The sequence below is a fragment of the Mchenga conophoros genome, linkage group LG12, assembly GCF_057382185.1.
Source record: "Mchenga conophoros isolate Kocher_MC1m ecotype Shallow Benthic linkage group LG12, M_conophoros_male_GT1.1, whole genome shotgun sequence".
Lineage (NCBI taxonomy): Eukaryota > Metazoa > Chordata > Actinopteri > Cichliformes > Cichlidae > Mchenga > Mchenga conophoros.
In genome coordinates, this window is record NC_140537.1 from 18,406,146 (window position 1) to 18,425,364 (window position 19,219).

At 38.4% G+C, this 19,219-nt stretch overlaps 1 protein-coding gene across 3 annotated transcripts in view; it reads left to right on the forward strand.

Moving 5' to 3' along the window:
• The first annotated feature begins 1,486 nt into the window (after positions 1 to 1,486).
• The window catches only part of edil3a (EGF like and discoidin domains 3a), a 132,071-nt gene continuing 114,338 nt past the window's right edge, over positions 1,487 to 19,219 (forward strand). For 2 of the 3 annotated variants that reach the window (XM_085294147.1, XM_085294149.1), the window contains exon 1: positions 1,487 to 1,900. In XM_085294147.1, coding sequence (XP_085150273.1) covers positions 1,837 to 1,900 — 64 coding nt within the window. In that variant the 5' untranslated portion in view covers positions 1,487 to 1,836. The remainder of the gene's footprint in view (positions 1,901 to 19,219) is intronic. The other variant, XM_085294146.1, reaches the window with a different exon arrangement.

Here is a 19,219-nt window from a genome sequence, read left to right on the forward strand (position 1 = left end):
AAACAGTGCATTTATTCATGGATCAGTTATTCGTGTAAGGAGAACATGTCATTGTAATGTCTGCAGCCAGTATGCTATTGCAGAAAATGTCTTTAAATACTATTATTATTTCTTAGAAAACAGATCAAAAATGTTATTGAGGAGTAAGATAGCTATGTTGAACAAATATATGGGGGGAGTTGGTCGGGGCCCATAATCACAGTTCTCACCATGAGTTAATCAGTGTCAGTTTATAATTGGCAAAGTGCAATTGTCACATTAATTTAACTCAACCCAGATTCATGAAAATCCAATCAGAGGTGGGCGAAATATCACACGTGGCACAAAGGAACAATCAGTGTGGTGCCACCCTCTTGAGAAATAATCTAATTTTGAGAATGTCACACCCCAGTGAGACACCTGTATACGTTCAGTATGCATAAACAGTCTGCACACGCTGTGAAAAAGCATGGATGCGTTATTGTAGGTTACTTATTAAAGTTTATGTTTCAGTAAGATCTTCAGTTGAAGGATGGAAATGGCTTGTAAACTGGAAACTCGCTGTAAGCAGGGAAGTTGTGGTTTGTGTAAATTAATATGCGTTAATTAGATGTTCGTTAAACTCTGTTTCAGAGATGCTGTTCAGTCAGTGCCATCTTTTTCTCTCTCCTAGAAACAACAGGAGAATCTACAAAATGAAAATTGTTCATAGAACATTACGGCCAGTATCCTAATGCGATAAAGAATTTTCCAATTTAATCTTTTTGTTGAGGATACTAAAACTCATCAAGGCTTTCCAGAAAAATACTTTTGAAACTACTAAATTAATTGCTGAGCATCCAACTTCCGGAGGCTTAAAAAACAGAAATCTGAGAGTGAAATAAGGAGTTTGGGAGAGGCTGATTATGCGCAATTTAAATTTCTAGCAAGTTCTGACTTTTGGAAGAATTATTTTAAAGCTCTCTCTCTATTATTTATTTTTTTTCGGGCGGTGGGAGTGGGAGGAGGAAGAGTTTGCTCCACCAATAAAGCCTACCATGAAGCATCCTCCGAGTGACCAAAGGACCAAAGTGACTGTGGTCCAAGCTGTATAACGTTTTGACTGTGTGACTGCACCTTTAAAACAATAAAAAAAAATAGTAAGGAAATTAAAAAAAAACCCAAACTTATTTATCCTTTAAAAAATAGCTTTATAACTTAATTTTTAATATTTCTAAAAATAACTTTATAAATACAACTAACTGCGTAAACAGGCATTGGCTTAAACTCTACATGACATGATAGCAGAAAGAGAGAGAGAATTAAAAATAAGAAAATAAAAGTCGGCGAAAAACATGGTACTATTTGTTTTTTTTTTTAAATTTTAATTATTATTTATTTATTTATTTGAACACACGAGACATCAAATGAAGCGCAGTTCAAATTAAAAGTCATCACTTCTAGTTTTATTTTGTATGTGTGTAGCGGAAGTGATAATTCTTCTGACTCTGGGAGGTTTGACAGTAGTCGTCCGGCAGCACCGAGTGAGCGCACACGTCGCTCTCTCCACTACATCGCACCACTGCGGTAGGAGCGCGGAGGCAGCAGCAGAGGAGTGCCCGGCAGGCACAGTCCACTTGTTCCTGCAGGACAAAATCCAGGTGGCGAGTCTCTCACTCTGTCTCTCTGTGTCTCCCTCTCTGTCGACTTTATCACAGCGCAAGACTTTACCTGAGAGGACATAGTCATATAGCAACAGCTCTCAGGGTAACCCTCACAGTCCAGCCGGAGCAAAGGAAGGAGAAGTTTGGGCTATTGCCACGCGATTTTACCCACAGCTCCGTAACCTTGGAAGTCGGACCTGATTATTGTGAGAGGATGGGACCGCTACTCCTTTCCGTCGCCCTGTGCTTGAGCGCCGCTGTCCCACAGCGTGTGAAAGGTGAGCGGAACAAGTGACAGGCAAAAATAATCATTGTCACATTTTCTTTTCTTTTCTTTTTCCCCACACAAATAGTTCTTTAGCGTGGGAGCATCACCGAACAGGGGATCGATCAGAATCCTTTGGCATATTTACATATTCTACTGAAAGTGACAAAGTGCTGGTGATTATTCAAAGAGGATCGTGGGGAGTGGGGGTATCCCACATGAACGGTTCAACACTGTATTGTTCGCGGGAAACGGAGCAATCTCGGCACGTTTTTTTTTTTTTAAATCCGTGCACGACTCGTTAGTTAATTGGTTTGATTGTGTTCAGAGGAGACCTGTTTGAGTATACAAGCGGCCGATTGTGTATTTTATCTGTGTGTAATTGCTCTTTGATAAAGGGCCACATGAGACTGCGCACAATTAAGGCAAATGTGCACAGCTCCAGTGTTTCGTGCGCCCTCACAGTGACCATCTTCAGCTGCTTGCTTGGCTTATGTGCGAAGCTTACATGGGGTAAAAGAAGCTGAGGGTCCAGGTTTAGCTCTCGTTAATTAATGCAGAGGGACAAAGGCATCTTTCTCCCCTTATTTTCCCTTTTTTTAATAACCAATATAAAAAGAAGAAAAAAAAACGGAATAGAAAGATTTCTTGCGTGGTGACTAGACAAATCTAGAGGTGATATATATCCTGTAATAGTTGCCTTATCATTATTAACCAGCGCAATATTACAAGTAGGGTAAATGGACATTGAAGTCTAATGTAGGGTCTTACCAAAACATGTCACACTGCTTTATGCAGAGAGAAAACTGCTGAAAGCTTATAGATTAACCTGACTCCCTGAATCACCGTTCCCATCATTTACATCCTCCCCCCTTTTGCCCTTCCTGTCCTCTGGTGATGGGGATGTTTAAGCTTTTGGCCGCTATATATTTTCCACCATCAGTGCAGAGCCGTACCTGTGGGATACAAACATATATATATATATATTTTTTTTTGATAAAGAAAACAGGGTAGTCCTGATAGAAGTGGGTCATGCCATTGTCCCTGTCTCTGTTCATTTAGCAACACGCTTGCCTCAGGAGTCACACATGTCAGACAGACCTCAGTCTCTACACCGGGAGTGTGCCCCAAGCAGAGTTTCTAAGGCTCCCTAAGCCTCACAGTGTCAACTCACAGTCAGCTGTTACAAGACATAATACTCCCTGGTAGGCTGGCATAATGAATGTACAGGAAGAGCAGAGAGCCGTGGTGCCGCGGGTCGACTTGTTTCAAGGCTCAGTGAGTTAAAAATAAACCCCGGACTAGTCCCTCAATTAATCATATCCCAGTTAAAAATTGTGCTATTGTAAAGGGATTTATTTTTTTTGTCCATCTGCTTCAAAAATGAGTTAAGCTGTAACCTTAGTCACAAAAGGGAGCTTGTTAGAGGAGGAAATGGAGGTTAATCGACAGTGTTAACGTTTCATCTGTGTTTGAACAACAGCCATAGTCATATTGGTCAGCCTGGCAGCTATATTTGCAACCGAACCCCTTCGTCACCGTTGCTGTCAGTCTGACATGTTTAAAAAATCCACAGTCAGATTAAAAGGGACACGAAAGCATTCAGCTGTCATGAAGAAAGTGGCAGAAAAAAATGTCTTGTGATTATTAGAAATCTCTTTGTGTTGCCTTGAAGATACGGTTTACTTACCTTTTGTCATTGCTCAAAGACAGCAGGTGTCTTCTGAGATAGCGGCTAACAAACACTGCATGGAGGATGTCACAGGGTGCCTCTGTCCACTGAAACAAATTGATGGGGTAGAAAGATTCGCCTTCAGGTAAAACAGACTGCATTGTTCCATGTCAGCGTGCAATACATCACCTCCTCTCTTTGGTTACTGGGGCTGACTCTCACACATTGTTTGGGGTCCTGCCTGTCTGTCTGGACAAAGCACATGACTGCACCCGTGGGTTCTGTGGATGGATATGTAAGACGCTTTTGTGCTTTGTTTGGAGTGTCAGCCTTAATGAGTTTTATGCATCTTAATTTTAGCCCCAGTCTTGTGATAAGGACTTCACAATTAGAGGCTTTTAGTCGAATGGACAGCCATCTGGAGTGGCAGTGTGATTGTTTGCTATTGGTGAGCCATGATTAGTGTTAATATTGTTGACTGCTGTTCATTTAAGCCAAAGATTGCACTTGTTTAACGCAGTTGAAGAAGTCAAACAATACACTAATGTAGAAATATTGCAATTTTGCGAATGTTGGCAGCTTTAAATTGCTCATCATGCTCAATATGATGTAGGTTTGAGAGGTTGGGAGGCTTACTGAAGGGCAGCAGAAGTTTTGTTTAGCTGAGAGAAATTGAGCTTCTGCTTCCAAACAGTTGGATGGATATAAATGAGATATACCGACTTGATAGATAAATCTATCAAGGCTGATTTGATAGATTTATCTGAAAGGTCAACACATTTACTGGCAGCTGAGGTTATGGTTGATGTACCAATGAATTTTAATAAGAATGACATGTGACCTACACTGCTCTGCAAAAGTAAAGAGCCACCCCTCATTTCTGTATATAAAATGGGAAAACACTACAAATATACATGGCAATACAGTATATAAGGCAAGAGTTTGTGCAATCCTAATGAGGTTAAAAAACCAATATTTGGTACGACCCAATTATTCTTCAACACTGCCGCAACTCTCTTAGGCAAGCTTCCCTGTCATTTCTTTAAGCAGTCTTCAGGAAAAGTTCTCTGGGGTTCTCAAAGAACATTCAGAGCTCTTCTTTGGATGTTGGCTGCTTTTGTTCTGTTCTCTATCAAGATGATCCCACTTGCTTCAATAAGGTCTGGGCTCTGGGGAGACCGATCCATGACTGATAGTCTTTAACTGTGTTTTTCTATCCAGGTATGCTTTAAATGGATTGACCTTGTACTGGGAACCATTTTCATGCTGGAAAATGAAGTTGTTGCCAATTACATGCTTTCCAGATGGTATTGCATAATGGATCAAATCGAATCGCACGTTTTTGCCTTCATAATTCCATCAAGTTTGAGAAGATGCTCAATAGCACTGAATGTAAAGCATCCCAAAACCTCACCAGAGCCTCCGTTGTGTTTTACAGATGACTGTAGACACTGTTGTACCTCTCTCCTGATGATTTTCAGTACAATTTGTGTGTAATTTGGCATACCTGTAGAAACCTGGAGAGATCCATCCATCCATCCATCCATCCTCTTCTGCTTATACCACAGGGCTAGAGGGCCAGGAGAGCTATTTAGAAAATAAATAAATAAAAGAGAGTCTAGCTCCTTGGGAGCAAAATATGAAGAAATAAGCCTTTTGCACATTACTGTAGCTCTACAGTGCTGTGCACTAGATGTGCAAAGATAGTGTGCTGAAGAAATGAAAGCCTTTTAAAAGAAGATGTATTTGTTTCCTTGCCACAAAAGAGGAAATAAATAACAGCAAAAACAAAATTTTTTACTCTGACTCAGAATTTTGGTCCATCTCTATTATATCTTTAATAAAATGGAGCTTTTGTTTGCAGACATTTAAATGGATATAATGCATATTAATTGTACAGATTTATCCAAACCTCATTACCTTTACTGGCCACTAAAGGTTATGGTTGATGTATGACTGACTTTTAATAACAATAACTGGCGACCTACCTCTACAGTGCTCTTCAATCCGGTTTTAAATGGCACAGTCCTTAATCAGTGGAGAGAGGTCAGACTTCTGTCAAATCAGCAGCCATGATTAGCAACGGATTCCAAGCAACTCATTGGACAACAACCCCTGCACAAGAAAATGCAACATAGAATATCAAAAACATAGAACTAAGTGATGTAGTGCCAGCGCTGCTGTTTTTTTGTGGAACTTAATAGGGATATTTGTTGTCAGTGCAGATGTTCACTAATCCTTTTTATATTTGAAGGAGACTTCATTTGTCTGTCATGCTGACAAGGTGATGCATACAATGCTATTTGTCTTTGCCATCTCAGTTCTCCTGCCTACATTTCATGCTTGACTTATATGGAGGGCACTGGAGTGATGGTTATCAAGGTTGCAAGGACATATGAAGAGGAAACGCTTACCAAAGAGCTTTAATGCAGCCTTGAGAAGAAAATAGCAGCATGGTGGTAAAAGACCTATTTTAGTCAATGCAAACTTTCAGACAGGAAAAAAATGGATGTTTCATAGTTATTTTATAACATTTTGTGGTTTTGTTTGATTTAGAGTTCTGTGCAAAAGTCTTGAGCTGCCCCTCATTTCTTTATATTTAGCTTCCAGGTTCCCAGACTTTCTTGTCATTAAAGTGGTTTTGAGAAGTCGTCACTCTTGGATGAGTGACGAAACATTTCCCAGGCTGTTCATCTATGTCCAGATGAACAGAATCATCTTTTTGGGAGTTTTTTACCTGGATGATTGAGCATGCATCAAGACATCTCGAGAAATAGTTCTCCAGATTTTTTTGTTTTTCTTTTACACATTGGCTGCCTTTTTACCCAGTTCTTGTACTTGACCATTTTCAGAGAAAGGTTTTTTCCCCTTTGATAAGCCTCTTAAAACTGAACTATGATTCATTCAAGCATAAAAAGGGCAACAATGGACCAATATTATGCCTGCACATAACACACAAGTTAGCAAAGAACCAATTTTAAATAGTATTTTTAGAGACTTGGGTAATAGCAGTCTGTCGCAGAATCACAGAAATTGTTCTCATTTCTTAAGCTGCGAAAATGCCAAAGATAACACAGCCTTGACAGATATAAAGTTGTATTTTTCCCCCAACAGGGTGATTCGCAAAGAGGGGAAAACTTGCATATATTAGCACTGTGTGCAGTGCATTCTCAAAAAAGTGGTTTAGACCTGCTTTTCAGTCAGTGGTGTTGGGGATCTTGTCAAAACTGGTGTAATTATGAATGAGGAGAAATACCATCAGGTTTTTATTTGACCATGCAATACTGGAAAACCCCTGATTTTTAATGGTGGGCAATGTGACCTCAAAATTAGATTATGACACTTTGAGAAAATTTATGATATTTCTGACAAAAAAGACATTTGGAGCATTTTATCGATGCTTCGGGCAGCAGCAAATGAAAGACATTTTCCATCCTTCTTTTCCAATGAGCTACTGTCATTGAGGACACACTTCCTGATTTGAAGTGTGAATCTATTTTATAAAAATAAGGTGCTACCAGCAGTGTGGTGCCAGAGAGACACAAGATGTGTGGAACGTAAGCACAAAAGTAACCCAGGGAGTGTAGTTTAACAATAAATAAAGTACCAAATTATTAATATTATTACATTATAAATATGAGCCATATTTTTGCTGTTGAGTCTTGGCTCATGCTTTAAGCCCTGTTTTGCCACCTTGTAAACACATCAATAATTGAATGGGTTGAACATCATTAGCTGCCTGTACTGTATGTCTTCCTTCGTAGCCTGGACAATGTGTGTGTTTTTTTCCTCGAGTCATGAAACACATTTGTTCTTCCCACCTTTGGCAGGAACAATTTTCCTTGCATATTTTGCTGAGTGCTGTGCTTTGTTGGAGGTTGCTGAAGTAGTTTTAGTTTTGGCTGACTTGTGGCTGTTGCTGTCAGTTATGCCTGGGCTTCTCTGCTTGCATGCATTGGGGAACACAAAGGCATGGGGATGCTACAACATCGTCAGTGTAAAAATATCATGTAAAAATTTATACCAAACAGTCAAAGCTAATCCTCACAAATGATATGATATGGCACAGCCCTAATAATGGTTTCATTTTCCAGCATGACAATGATCTCAGACACACTGCCAATACAGCAAAAGCAAAGCTGGATAGGAAAACAGACAATGGAACACTATCGGTCATAGACTGGCCTCCCCAGAGCACGGACCTCAACATTACTCCAACAATGTGGGATCACCCTGACAGAGAACAGAACAAAAGGCAACACCCCAAGAGAATTCAGGCTATGTTGAAAAATAAAGGCGGTCCTACCAAAAATGGACTTTCAGGCTTGTTAGGATTGTCGAAACTCTCTTTCCCCTTATATACTGTGGTTTCCATTTATGTTTGCACATATTTTAGTAAATCATCCAACTATTTCCCATTTCCTTGCACATTAGAAAAAAACTAAAAAACTGAGGTGCCTCAAGACTTTTGCAGTAATGGTACAATAATCATGTGACCGTCACTGAAACACTGAAAATTATCGTGTTTGAAGCCCAGTTCTGTATCCTCAAGGTGACTTTTGCTTAACTCTGCATTTGGCAGTGAGTGAAAAGGAAGAATTCTTCAAGGCATCAAAGAGACAAAAGATAAACACAAAGACTGATCACCAGTAAAAATAGCAATTTTCACACAATAGCTTGTCTGTTTTCCCATAGACCTTAACTCAAAGGTGATGTTTCTCTTCACAAAACTATGGAAATGTTGATTCTGTATTTCCCCAAACAGTGTTAAAGTTCTATCACTGACTAAAGGCAATATATAACATTATGACAGCTGACTTAAGCTGTGGCGTTCTTAGCAAAGTGTTAATGTCAGGAAAAAAAGCAGGAAGAGCCCCGTAGCTTGAGTAAAAAGATTATACAAATTCTTCATTTGTAGTGTGAGTTATCGTTGAGTGTACATTCATTTTTCAGCTAAGAACATGCAGCGGCCTGTCCCTTTCATAGCTTGAGTATTAACAAGACCACATGCTGGGTTTAAGTAATCCCACTGGGTCACAATTAATGTTTCAACTCTTGGAGGCACAAGAAGACTCACTGCATGTGATGCAAAAAAAGTTGCAGGTAATAACTTCAAATATATGCACTTTAACAAGTGGACCTGCATGTTTGAAATCGTTAAAGGGTATAGTGGATCACTTCAAAGTGACACATGTGACACAATAACAATTTTAGCTCAATTATGCTGTTTTCATAATGCTTCAAACCAAAATTATAAATGAAAATGACATTTCTTTTTGATTACTTGATTTTCCTCCTTACAGCAGACAATTCAGTATCTCTGCTAGTACTAAACCTTACTGCCAGTGGATGGTTGTTAGTGGTGGAACGGTGGTCGCACAACGTAGTTTGATGATAAAGTATTAAAGCATGCAGAAGTGGAACGCTGAAGGTTCAAAACACTTTTGATCTGTGTAACTCAATGAACAGCATTCTTCCCCCTGCAAATGCGATCTTACTTCACTGTTTTATTCATGTGTGACATTCAGAAGACATCACCTGTATGTAATTTAACACTAAAATTTGTATCCGCAATGCATTTTTGTGTGACTCACCAATAAATACGAAATGATTAATTTGAAAAAGCACCGCAGGCTAGTTTAAGTATAAAAAGATGGGAAAAAAAATCTTTTTTCTGGCCCTTTTCCTGCAATGCTTCTTTTATTGGCACATAAATTCAGAAAAAAGCACAAATATCATAATTTTCTGTTCACTAAACTTATATGGAGTAATTTGCAGAAGCGCAGCTCCTCTTGTAAATGAGTAAATCTTTGCATTTTGATGGATAAAGGTCTGTCAGCATGAGGCAGAAAGGGGAAATAGGTTTTAAATGCGTAAAAGTGCCTTTTAGATTTGTTTATCGACACCACAGATGTGACTATTGTTAATAATATTAAAATATAAATAAAACAAATTTATGTCAGAGATGTATTCTGATACCTCTCAGTCATGGTACAGTATCATAACAAACTTGGATTTTTTTTAAAAATTCAAATTCTCAAGGTTCAGCTACCATTTTTTTTAGGTTAAAAATCAGAGGTGTACTGCAAAAAGAAAGGCCCTGGGGCCACAAGAAAAATATTAAAACCAAACTTTTCACAGATAAGGAAGCCTAACAAGGTAAACAATTGGTAACAGTCAAGTTGGATGAAAGGAAGATAAACCAGGGTATTTTTTGGCTGGAACGTTAAGAGTTTTCTTGTATATCGTTAAAATGTTTGCATCTATCTTTCTCTATATTATTTTAAGAATGTTGTTTTTATCAATAACTGCCTATGCAGATGTGTAGGTGTGCCAAGTGTAGGTGTGTGTGTGTGGGAAGAGGATAGGTATTTAGGAGGAGGGAGAAATGAAAAGCTTACTGACAAGTGTCAATGTGGATTGTAAGTGTATCCTCGGCCAAGCACAATTTCTATGCTCAGTGGGTGTGCCTGCTGAGTGCAAAGGACCCCCTGTATTTGACAGGGAGGTATCACACCAGTATCAGCATTCATTATTGGTTTTGGCCATGAGTGAAGACTTCACCTTTCCCCAACGGATCAATAGGAAGAATAAAGTATTTTGCATTAAGTGCAGAACTGCAGCAGCCGTTAAGTCTGATGAGATGTAAGCAGTTTCAGCTTGCTTAAGTTTTAGTGGTTGACAAACAAAGAATGTAACTCTTGCTTTTGTATGGGAGTATTAGACTCATTTACATCTCTCAAAAAGAGACAATTTCTGGTTGTATTAATTACAAATATGGTTAAACTGCTTCAGATGGAAGTGAAGCTGCTGTAGTTAAAATGAGATTGATTACTTTAGTCTTTGGTCTGATAAAGAACCCACCATATTCAGTCAGGCCAGTCTACTTACTTTAGTTTAGATGAGATTAAGTGCTTAAGCCACCTGTCCCAAGGAGATGATGCCTCCTGATTCTGTCCCAAGGACATACTTAAATGAAGAGTCCCAACTCAGTCTATATTAAAAAAAATCCTTGAATTATGTCTCTGTCTTTGATTGACAGTTATGATGCCATAAAACCTACAAGAAATAACTAGCACTCATGTAAATTAATTAAACACTGTAACTGTTTTGCAACATATAATTTATTTTAAAACTTCTTTGAGGTGTTTTCAGCTTTTTACACTTAAAGACTTGCCAGCTCTGTATTATACAGTATTTCAACTTACATTTGAGTATATTAGTACATGCACTGAATGTATTGTCTGTTTTTCTTTGGGTGTGTTTGTGTGTGTACAGAAGAGTTGGTTTTTGTGCTTGAAGCTTGGAGAGGTAACCCAGAAATGTCATCACACCAAGTCTAGGCAGCAATTCTGGCTGTTTTTCACAGTGTGGAAGTGCATCCATACTTCACTCATTTGGCAAAACACAAAACAACATGCATTTATTTATCGTGTGAGTCAGCCCGAGTTTACACTAAATTGCGCTGAATAGAAACAGGTGAGTGACTGAGAGGAAGCAGGATACGATCAGTCTGGATATGACAAGTTTCAACTGGAAGCCTTTGCTTTAAACATTTTTTTTTTCAGAAGAGCAATTTTAGGTAACGACATAATGTATATGTTATCCATTTTGAAGATAAGTGCAGTTTTTTTTTTAAGTGCAACATTTTCCATCCAGATGTTTTAGATTACCCTTGGGGTTTGTAGTACCAGCCACGGGTAGAAAGAGGGAGAAAAAATAGAGCTGAGAGCCAGGATGAAAATTCCCTTTAACATGATGTTCATCGAACAGAAACCACTCCTGCCCGAAAATCAAAGTGAGACATAGTCACAGTCAGTTGCCCTCACAAAAAGGGCAAAGGTTGCAACAATTTACACCAGATTTGTACTTTCAGGTACAAGTTTCTGATAACTTTTTTTGCTAGAGTCTCAATGCTCAACAACATGTCACAAGACAGCAATAGTTTCAGATGAGCTTCTCTTGTTTTTAGCTCAGTAATAAACCAAGGGCAAGCCAAATGTAGCAGTAACCACTTATTAAGGTCTTAACCCTGTATAGCACATAGTAAGTAGAAAGAAAATTGTGGTTTTATACTAAAATACCAACATTAAAATATTACTTGACACCACTGTGACCAGTTTGCATGCTTTAAATCAAACAGAACTGAATTGAATAAACACTCAATTTGATTTGTGAACAAAAAGTCAGTATTTCTTTCCACTTCCTAACTTTTGCTTAATGTGGAGAATCCAACTGTTCACCTGTTCTCGATCCACTCGTGTTTTTCATTCTCATTGAAGGCTAGAGCCATTCCCAGCACGTACGATATACAGTAGATACATAAATTGTTAAAGATAATCTGAGAATCTGTTTTCAGATATTATTACTAAGATATTATTTTCAAATTTTGTGTCATGCGAGATACTAATAACAGCTCGAGCTGATTCAAGTTTGGTGAAAGGTCAAGGTCAAAATCAGCAAAAACTCCATGAGTATCTAAATTGGCTAAGCATTTGAGCTAAACCTTCATTGTTAGCACCCAAAGTCAAAGTTGACCTTGAAAAAATCTCCAAGTAGTATATCAGCCGAAAGGGCACGAAGAGAGCTGTACAACACATTTTTTCTTTTGTTTTTTCAATACAGTGCCCTACAAGGTTACATTAATTTTACAGTTTTTACAGTTTAAAGATTTCAGCCTATTCTGCTTCAGCCCAACTATTTTTGTATGTAATACTTAAAGGTCATGGGTCAAAGGTCAGGGTCATGTCAATTGGGAAAAAGGTTTAGTTTCCATATTACCAAAACGAACATCAGCGTAAAACATTAAAGTTTTAGTGCAGCCCTTGCTTTTGAATTGTGCTCTTTGGGTTTTTGTTAATGGAACAAAGTGTAACAATGTCTGAAACCAAGACCAAATCTGTGGTATAAATGTTGTCACCGAACTGCTGTTGAGATGTCATTTCATTACTAACAGAGACACTGATGGAACCACACCAGAATTTATTTAGTGCTTTTCTGGTCACGGTGATCACTCAGAGTGCTTTAGGCCAGAAGCTGTGTTTCACCACAGCCTCATACAACAATTTATTCTATAAACTTTAAGCACTTTATCTACTGCTCAGCCAATTCAGCTCTCATAGTCCTGTGGGAGCCCAAGAAGGAATGCTCGCGTTGTGAGGCAACAATGCTAACCATTGCACCACCATGATGCCCAAGTGGGGTAGACACAGAAAAAACAAGGCAATTATGTAACAGACACATCATTACTTCACACTTCATAGCAGAGTAACAGTAGTCTGCTTCATTTTCAGATTTAGCTAACTACTGGGACACAATTGGTATGTTGGCAAAGTTGTTACAGTTACATAGTTTAACTGTACCTCTCTGCAGCTGTTTTTCTAAAATTAAAACTGTTTACAGCATGTGTGGAAATACAGGATGATAAGCGGCTGCCAGAATGTGCAGATGTAATGATATGCATTGATATTATCCATATGCTTGTTGCTACACAAGCTGGCCATGTGGTCTTTAAAACGTGCTTGCCTGTTTGAATACAGATGTTTTTTAACCATTTTTCCTTTAACGTTTGTGAATTCAGTCAATTAATCAATCAGTTTTACAGAAACCACAGAATAAATGTTCTCAGTGATAAACAAGACCACTGAGTTATACAAGAACCATTAAATTGTTTGTTTTCACTTTCTCCATATTTTATAAAGAAGAAAAAGTGTGTCATTTATAGCATAGTCATTTATAGCATAATCAAGCGTTACAACACTGGTGTTGTCATGTTTAATTTTATGCCTCTTTTAGGACTTCTCACATTCTAGAGAAAGCAATCAGAGGAAGCAGACAGGAAGAAATGAAACAAATGTCAGCCTATGCTTAATGTATGAACTGTTCAGCTTTCAAGCTGTTACTTCCCTCTTATTTAGTTTAGTTTTCATATTGTATACCCAACCTAATTCTAACTTGCATTATTAACCATGTTTGATATCGTCCTATTTTATCTACTTTGCTTCTGAAACAGACCTTTGTACAACTCACCACTGTTTGAGGCACATGAAATATTTACAACTTTGATCTCTCTAACCTGTTCACTTGTCCTAGGTGGGTGTGCTCTATTGCAGATTCTGCCAGTGTATTGTGACTAAGCTTGAAATCTTGTTCTGCACCGAGTGTTGAACCTGTGAAGAGTGTGACAGATTAAATTAGCAACTGAAAAGTTCAAAGTTTAAATTGCAGTGTGTATTTTTAACTGTGTTCAGTGCACTGAAGGAGAGTCTTTGTGGGATATTGCACTCTCACTCTTGCTGTCTTCCTCTCTTGCATACACAAACTCTAGAAGTTATAATTATACACATAGAAGCATAGTTCTTTAGTTGTTGCTGCATTTCGTTGGAGATGTGGTTGGATAATAGGAATAATGCTATCGACTGGACACTAGCAGCGTCTAGTACATGTGTTTATCTGTCTGTGTCACATGCTGTTCGGTTACAAAGATGTGTTATCTTTTAAAGATGTGTGCTAAGGCAAAGACAAAATAAAATCACTGAAAAGTGAATACAGCATTTTACGTCGAAGCTCAGTAATCACCCTTGACTGTACATCATCACTCACACTGAGCCTTTTCTTGCTTGACACTGAATCTCTAAGTAAGTAGTGCCTGCTACATGAAATTCACTGACCAAGGGGTAAGCAGGATGAAAAAAAATTCAATTTGTCAAGGCCTGCCCTTTCCGTTGCACACAATGCACAGCTTAGGCCTTCGGGTGTGAAGTATGAAGGGAACAAGAATCAGAAGATATTTTTCAAGTATTTTTCATGTCCTTCGATGTTTCCTGCGTTGAAGAGGAACATTAAACAGAGCTTACCAGCAATTTTTGACTTTTCAAATAGCCTGTGTAAACTTACCTAACAATAAATTGCGGCAGGTGAAGGACCTGCTATTCAGTGAGACAGAACAAAGTAGCTCATCATGTCATCCATATGTTTTTCATTTTAATAAATGTGCTGTTAATTAATGGGGATGGTAATTGTTCTGTTGGCAAGAAAACGAGATCAGTACCATTCTCACATTTGTTCATTCAGTATTTAACTGGAGTAAACAGCTTATGTTTAATTTGATTCAACACTGCTTTTAAAGTGCTGGTTAATCTGTAATAATATTAATTGTTATATTAGCAGACTGAATTTTATATAAGTAAATTAAACCCTTCAAATTCTCATTAACTAAAGTGTTAAAATTTACTTCAAACAAGGCACTGCATGCAGCAGGTATTGCTGCAAAAAAAAGGGAAGCTTTGTTTTGCAAAATATACCAGTGGTGGATAGAAGCAGGTGGAAATCTCACTTTTCTTTGTGTCAAAGGTAAAACAGGTAGTTATACTGGTTAATGTTGTTGTTAACCAGTATAACTATAATGTTTAATATGTGAGCATGCCCATAAAATACACCCATTATAACAGTGTCATTGTTGTGATCTGTTGCCTCTTTAGCAGTTTTTAACATGGATTTATTTTGGTAATCATATGAAAATACGAACCAAACCAAACCAAACTTTATATAAGGATTTCACACACTTAGCATCACAACTAGCTAATCGAATGAAACAACTTCTTCCTATTTCCTGTATTTATGCTAAGCTAACAGGCTTCAGAATCCATTAGACATTTGTGAGCTGCATGGTTTAACCCTCCTGTGTGTTTTTTGACAAGAAAATAAACATGTAGAATTTTACACAAATCTTGATTTCAATTTTTCTTGATAAAATTCTCAAGCAGAAATGTGGAAATATTAAATTAGCCATATTTCCTGCTTTTATCAAAGTTTTGATTGGTTCTCTGAAGCACCCTGTGTCTCCCTGTCTCACAAAAACACTTGCAAAAGCTGGGAAAACATGACTAAACATTTGCATTTGCCGTACAAGTGCATTCTTTGTGAATTTTCAATCAGCGTTGCTCAGTCAAAAGTGTGGCATAATTTTTCTTTCATCCAAAATGCCAAATGCAAAACATCATGACAACAAGAGGGCTAATGAGGTAACATTTAAGGAACAGGGTCAAAGAAATGCCTAGATGTGTTGTTGAATATGCATTAATCCCGTAAATTTGTGTCACAGTTTCCAGCTAAAATGCATTTTTGCTTCGCCTAGTTTGTCTTTCCTTGCCTGTTAATTTGCAGCGGCACTTTCCGTCACAGACACCTTCCTCTTCAGCGGTTACTGCGAAGATTCAGATGAGATGTGAGCTCTACTCCTTTATACATGTTTGATGAATCTTTTTATGCTACTTCTGGGATACAAGCATGAATGTGGGAGATCTTGTCTGGAAAAAAGGTACAAAAGATGGGAGGTGTCCAAGTTTGTAATGAGGCTCTCCTGGCTCACAAGCAAACTAGGGCATCTGTAATGAGCGTGCAGAGAGAAAAGGGGGGGTGGGGGCTGAGAGAAAGCAGAGAGGCATGTTGTGAAGTTGCATCAGAGCATCAGCTGTCCAGTGGATGGTGGTGGGAAGCAGGTGTCTTTCATAGTTCTCCCTCAACAGGACTTGAAGAACAAATATAGTAAATTACCAGCGTCTTCAAACCTTTAAACATATTCATATATTCAAATTCATATTCAAAACAAAACTCAATTAGCTTGCTTTTTAAAAGGACATTTTTGTCTTCACAAGAATTTCAGACAGGTAACAAAGCATGCTAGAGAATGATATAGGTGCCCATTATATGAGTGTTACCATTGAAAATAATATGTCTGATGGGATTACAGCAATTAGCAGTATGAAATGGATGTACCACACTGCTCAATATGTCTGTGCAAATACGTAATCTGATGACCGCAATTATTAAAAAAAATTGAAAGGCACCAATTGGCATTACTCCTTTGTGATATGGCTGTATTGGAAAATGACATATTTACTTAATCCAATTAGCCTTTCTAACTCTTAATGAGCAAGAACCTGAAATAGGATGCTTTTGAATCATAATAATTAGCACAATCCATCAAAAAGCCTTGATGCTATGCATCTCTGCCTGTCTGAGAATTACATCAGAGGAAAGATTTGAGCACTATTTAATTGTTTTGGCTTTTACTTTTGTGACTGAGGGATAGCCATGTTTCTATTTTTTCTGTAATTTGATAGATAGCTAATTGAATAAAAGAAAGTTTTCTATTTTTTATTCTACTTCTCCTTATGGCCTCAGAAAAAAAGTGTAATCCCCTGTAATTAAATGGAATGTCAGTGTACTTTGTTTGAAATTACAGGGTAATTATATTGACATACAAATACTTAGCAAGGTGCACTGAATAAAGGAGGTAGCAAGTGAGGCTTTTAAAGGGAACAGATAAACAGTTGTAATATAGGTAAATGTAAGTAATAACACAAGTAATTTTTGTTGTGAATGACTTCAGGTGTTTTACAGGAAAGGAGACACAAATTTTTGTGTAATTTTAAGTACTGTATAACTAATTTACTGCATAATTTCTTGTGGAAAAACATATTTGGAAATCTTACATTGTAAGTACATTTTATTTTTCATGGCAAGATTCGCATTATGGAGTGGCGTCAGACAACTTAACACAGTCGAATAATAGAACATCCATCGTGCACATCAACATAATGAGTATTAAATAAAGATGTAAAAATACAGCATTAATTCACTCCATAATACTCGATCATCACCAAAAAATGATGGAGTACTTAAAATCACTTATATTATACTTAAAATTACTTACAGTTTAATTTGTGTTCTATCGTGTAAAAAACCTTTAAATTACTAATGCACAACATAAAATTACTTACACATACACTATTTAAATTTACTTACAGTATAATTATTTCACTGTTTCCTGTAACAACCTGACTGTTACCTCTGAAATTGCAGAATATGTACCTCTAAGTATTTGTAAGTAAATATGATAGTCACAGGCCATATTATGAAGTGTTACCTTTTCGGTACTTTTGATTATAGTTTGTTTATTTCTCCTTCATAAACACATGGAAAACTGTCTCACGTGCTTGTTTTGTTAGCCACAAACTCTTCTTAAATTATCAGAAGTTGAGAAACCACACTTGGCATATACATTACATGTTATGACTCTGAAAGTCATTATATGAAATATTATCATATCAGGTATTATGATGTTATTGTCTTGCCTACCTTGTACCAATTTTTAGCATTTATGCACCTAGAACACCTTACAAAAACATTGTATAATTTTTTATTTTATGACAATAAAATAATATGTATCACTACAAAAGTTTAATTATGCATCGCGTTATGATGCTGGGACGTTGCCTAGCAACCACCTAGCAGATGGCTAAAATGACCCATTTTTCAGCGTTAAAACATCTACCACCCCTATTTTTTTTTCCACATTTCTCAATTTAATTACATACACTGAACAAAAATATAAACGCAACACTTTTGTTTTTGCTCCCATTCCCCATGGGATGGACGTAGAGACCTAAAATTCATTCCAGATACACAATATAACCATCCCTCCCAAACAGTGGTCACAAATCAGTCCAAATGTGTGGTAGTGGGCACATCTGCTATATTGAGATAATCCATCCCACCTCACAGGTGTGCCACATCAGGATGCTGATCTGACATCATGAGTAGTGCACAGGTGTACCTCAGACTGCCCACAACAAAAGGCCACCCTGGAATGTGCAGTTTTTTGCGCTATTGGGGGTCTGGGGACCCAGAACCGGTCAGTATCTGGTGTGACCACCATTTGCCTCATGCAGTGCAACACATCGTCGCATGGAGTCTATCAGATTGTCAATTGTGGCCTGTGGAATGTTGGTCCACTCCACTTCAATGGCTGTGCGAGGTTGTTGGATATTCGTGGGAACTGGTACACGCTGTCGTATACGCCGGTCAAGCACATCCCGAACATGCTCAATGGGTGACATGTCCGGTGAGTATGCTGGCCATGCAAGAACTGGGACATTCTCAGCTGCCATCTGCCCTGAACAATGTGAACCATGATTCATCCGTGAAGCGCACACCTCTCCAACGTGCCAGACGCCATCGAATGTGAGCATTTGCCCACACAAGTCTGTTACGGCGACGAGCTGGAGTCAGGTCAAGACCCCGATGAGGACGACGGGCATGCAGTTGAGCGTCCCTCAGACGGTTTCTGACAGTTTGTGCAGAAATTGTTTGGTTGTGCAAACCAATTGTTCCAGCAGCTGTCTGGGTGGCTGGTCTCAGACGATCTTGGAGGTGAACCTGCTGGATGTGGAGGTCCTGGGCTGGTGTGGTTACACGAGGTCTGCGGTTGTGAGGCCGGTTGGATGTGCTGCCATATTCTCTGAAACGCCTGTGGAGACGGCTTATGGTTGAGAAATGAACATTCAATGCACGGGCGACAGATCTGGTTGACATTCCTGCTGTCAGCATGCCAATTGCACGCTCCCTCATTGCTTGTGGCATCTGTGGCATTTTGCTGTGAGACAAAACTGCACATTCCAGGGTGGCCTTTTGTTGTGGGCAGTCTGAGGTACACCTGTGCACTACTCATGATGTCAGATCAGCATCCTGATGTGGCACACCTGTGAGGTGGGATGGATTATCTCAATATGGGCAGATGTGCCCACTACCACACATTTGTGACCACTGTTTGGGAGGGATGGTTATATTGTGTATCTGGAATGAATTTTAGGTCTC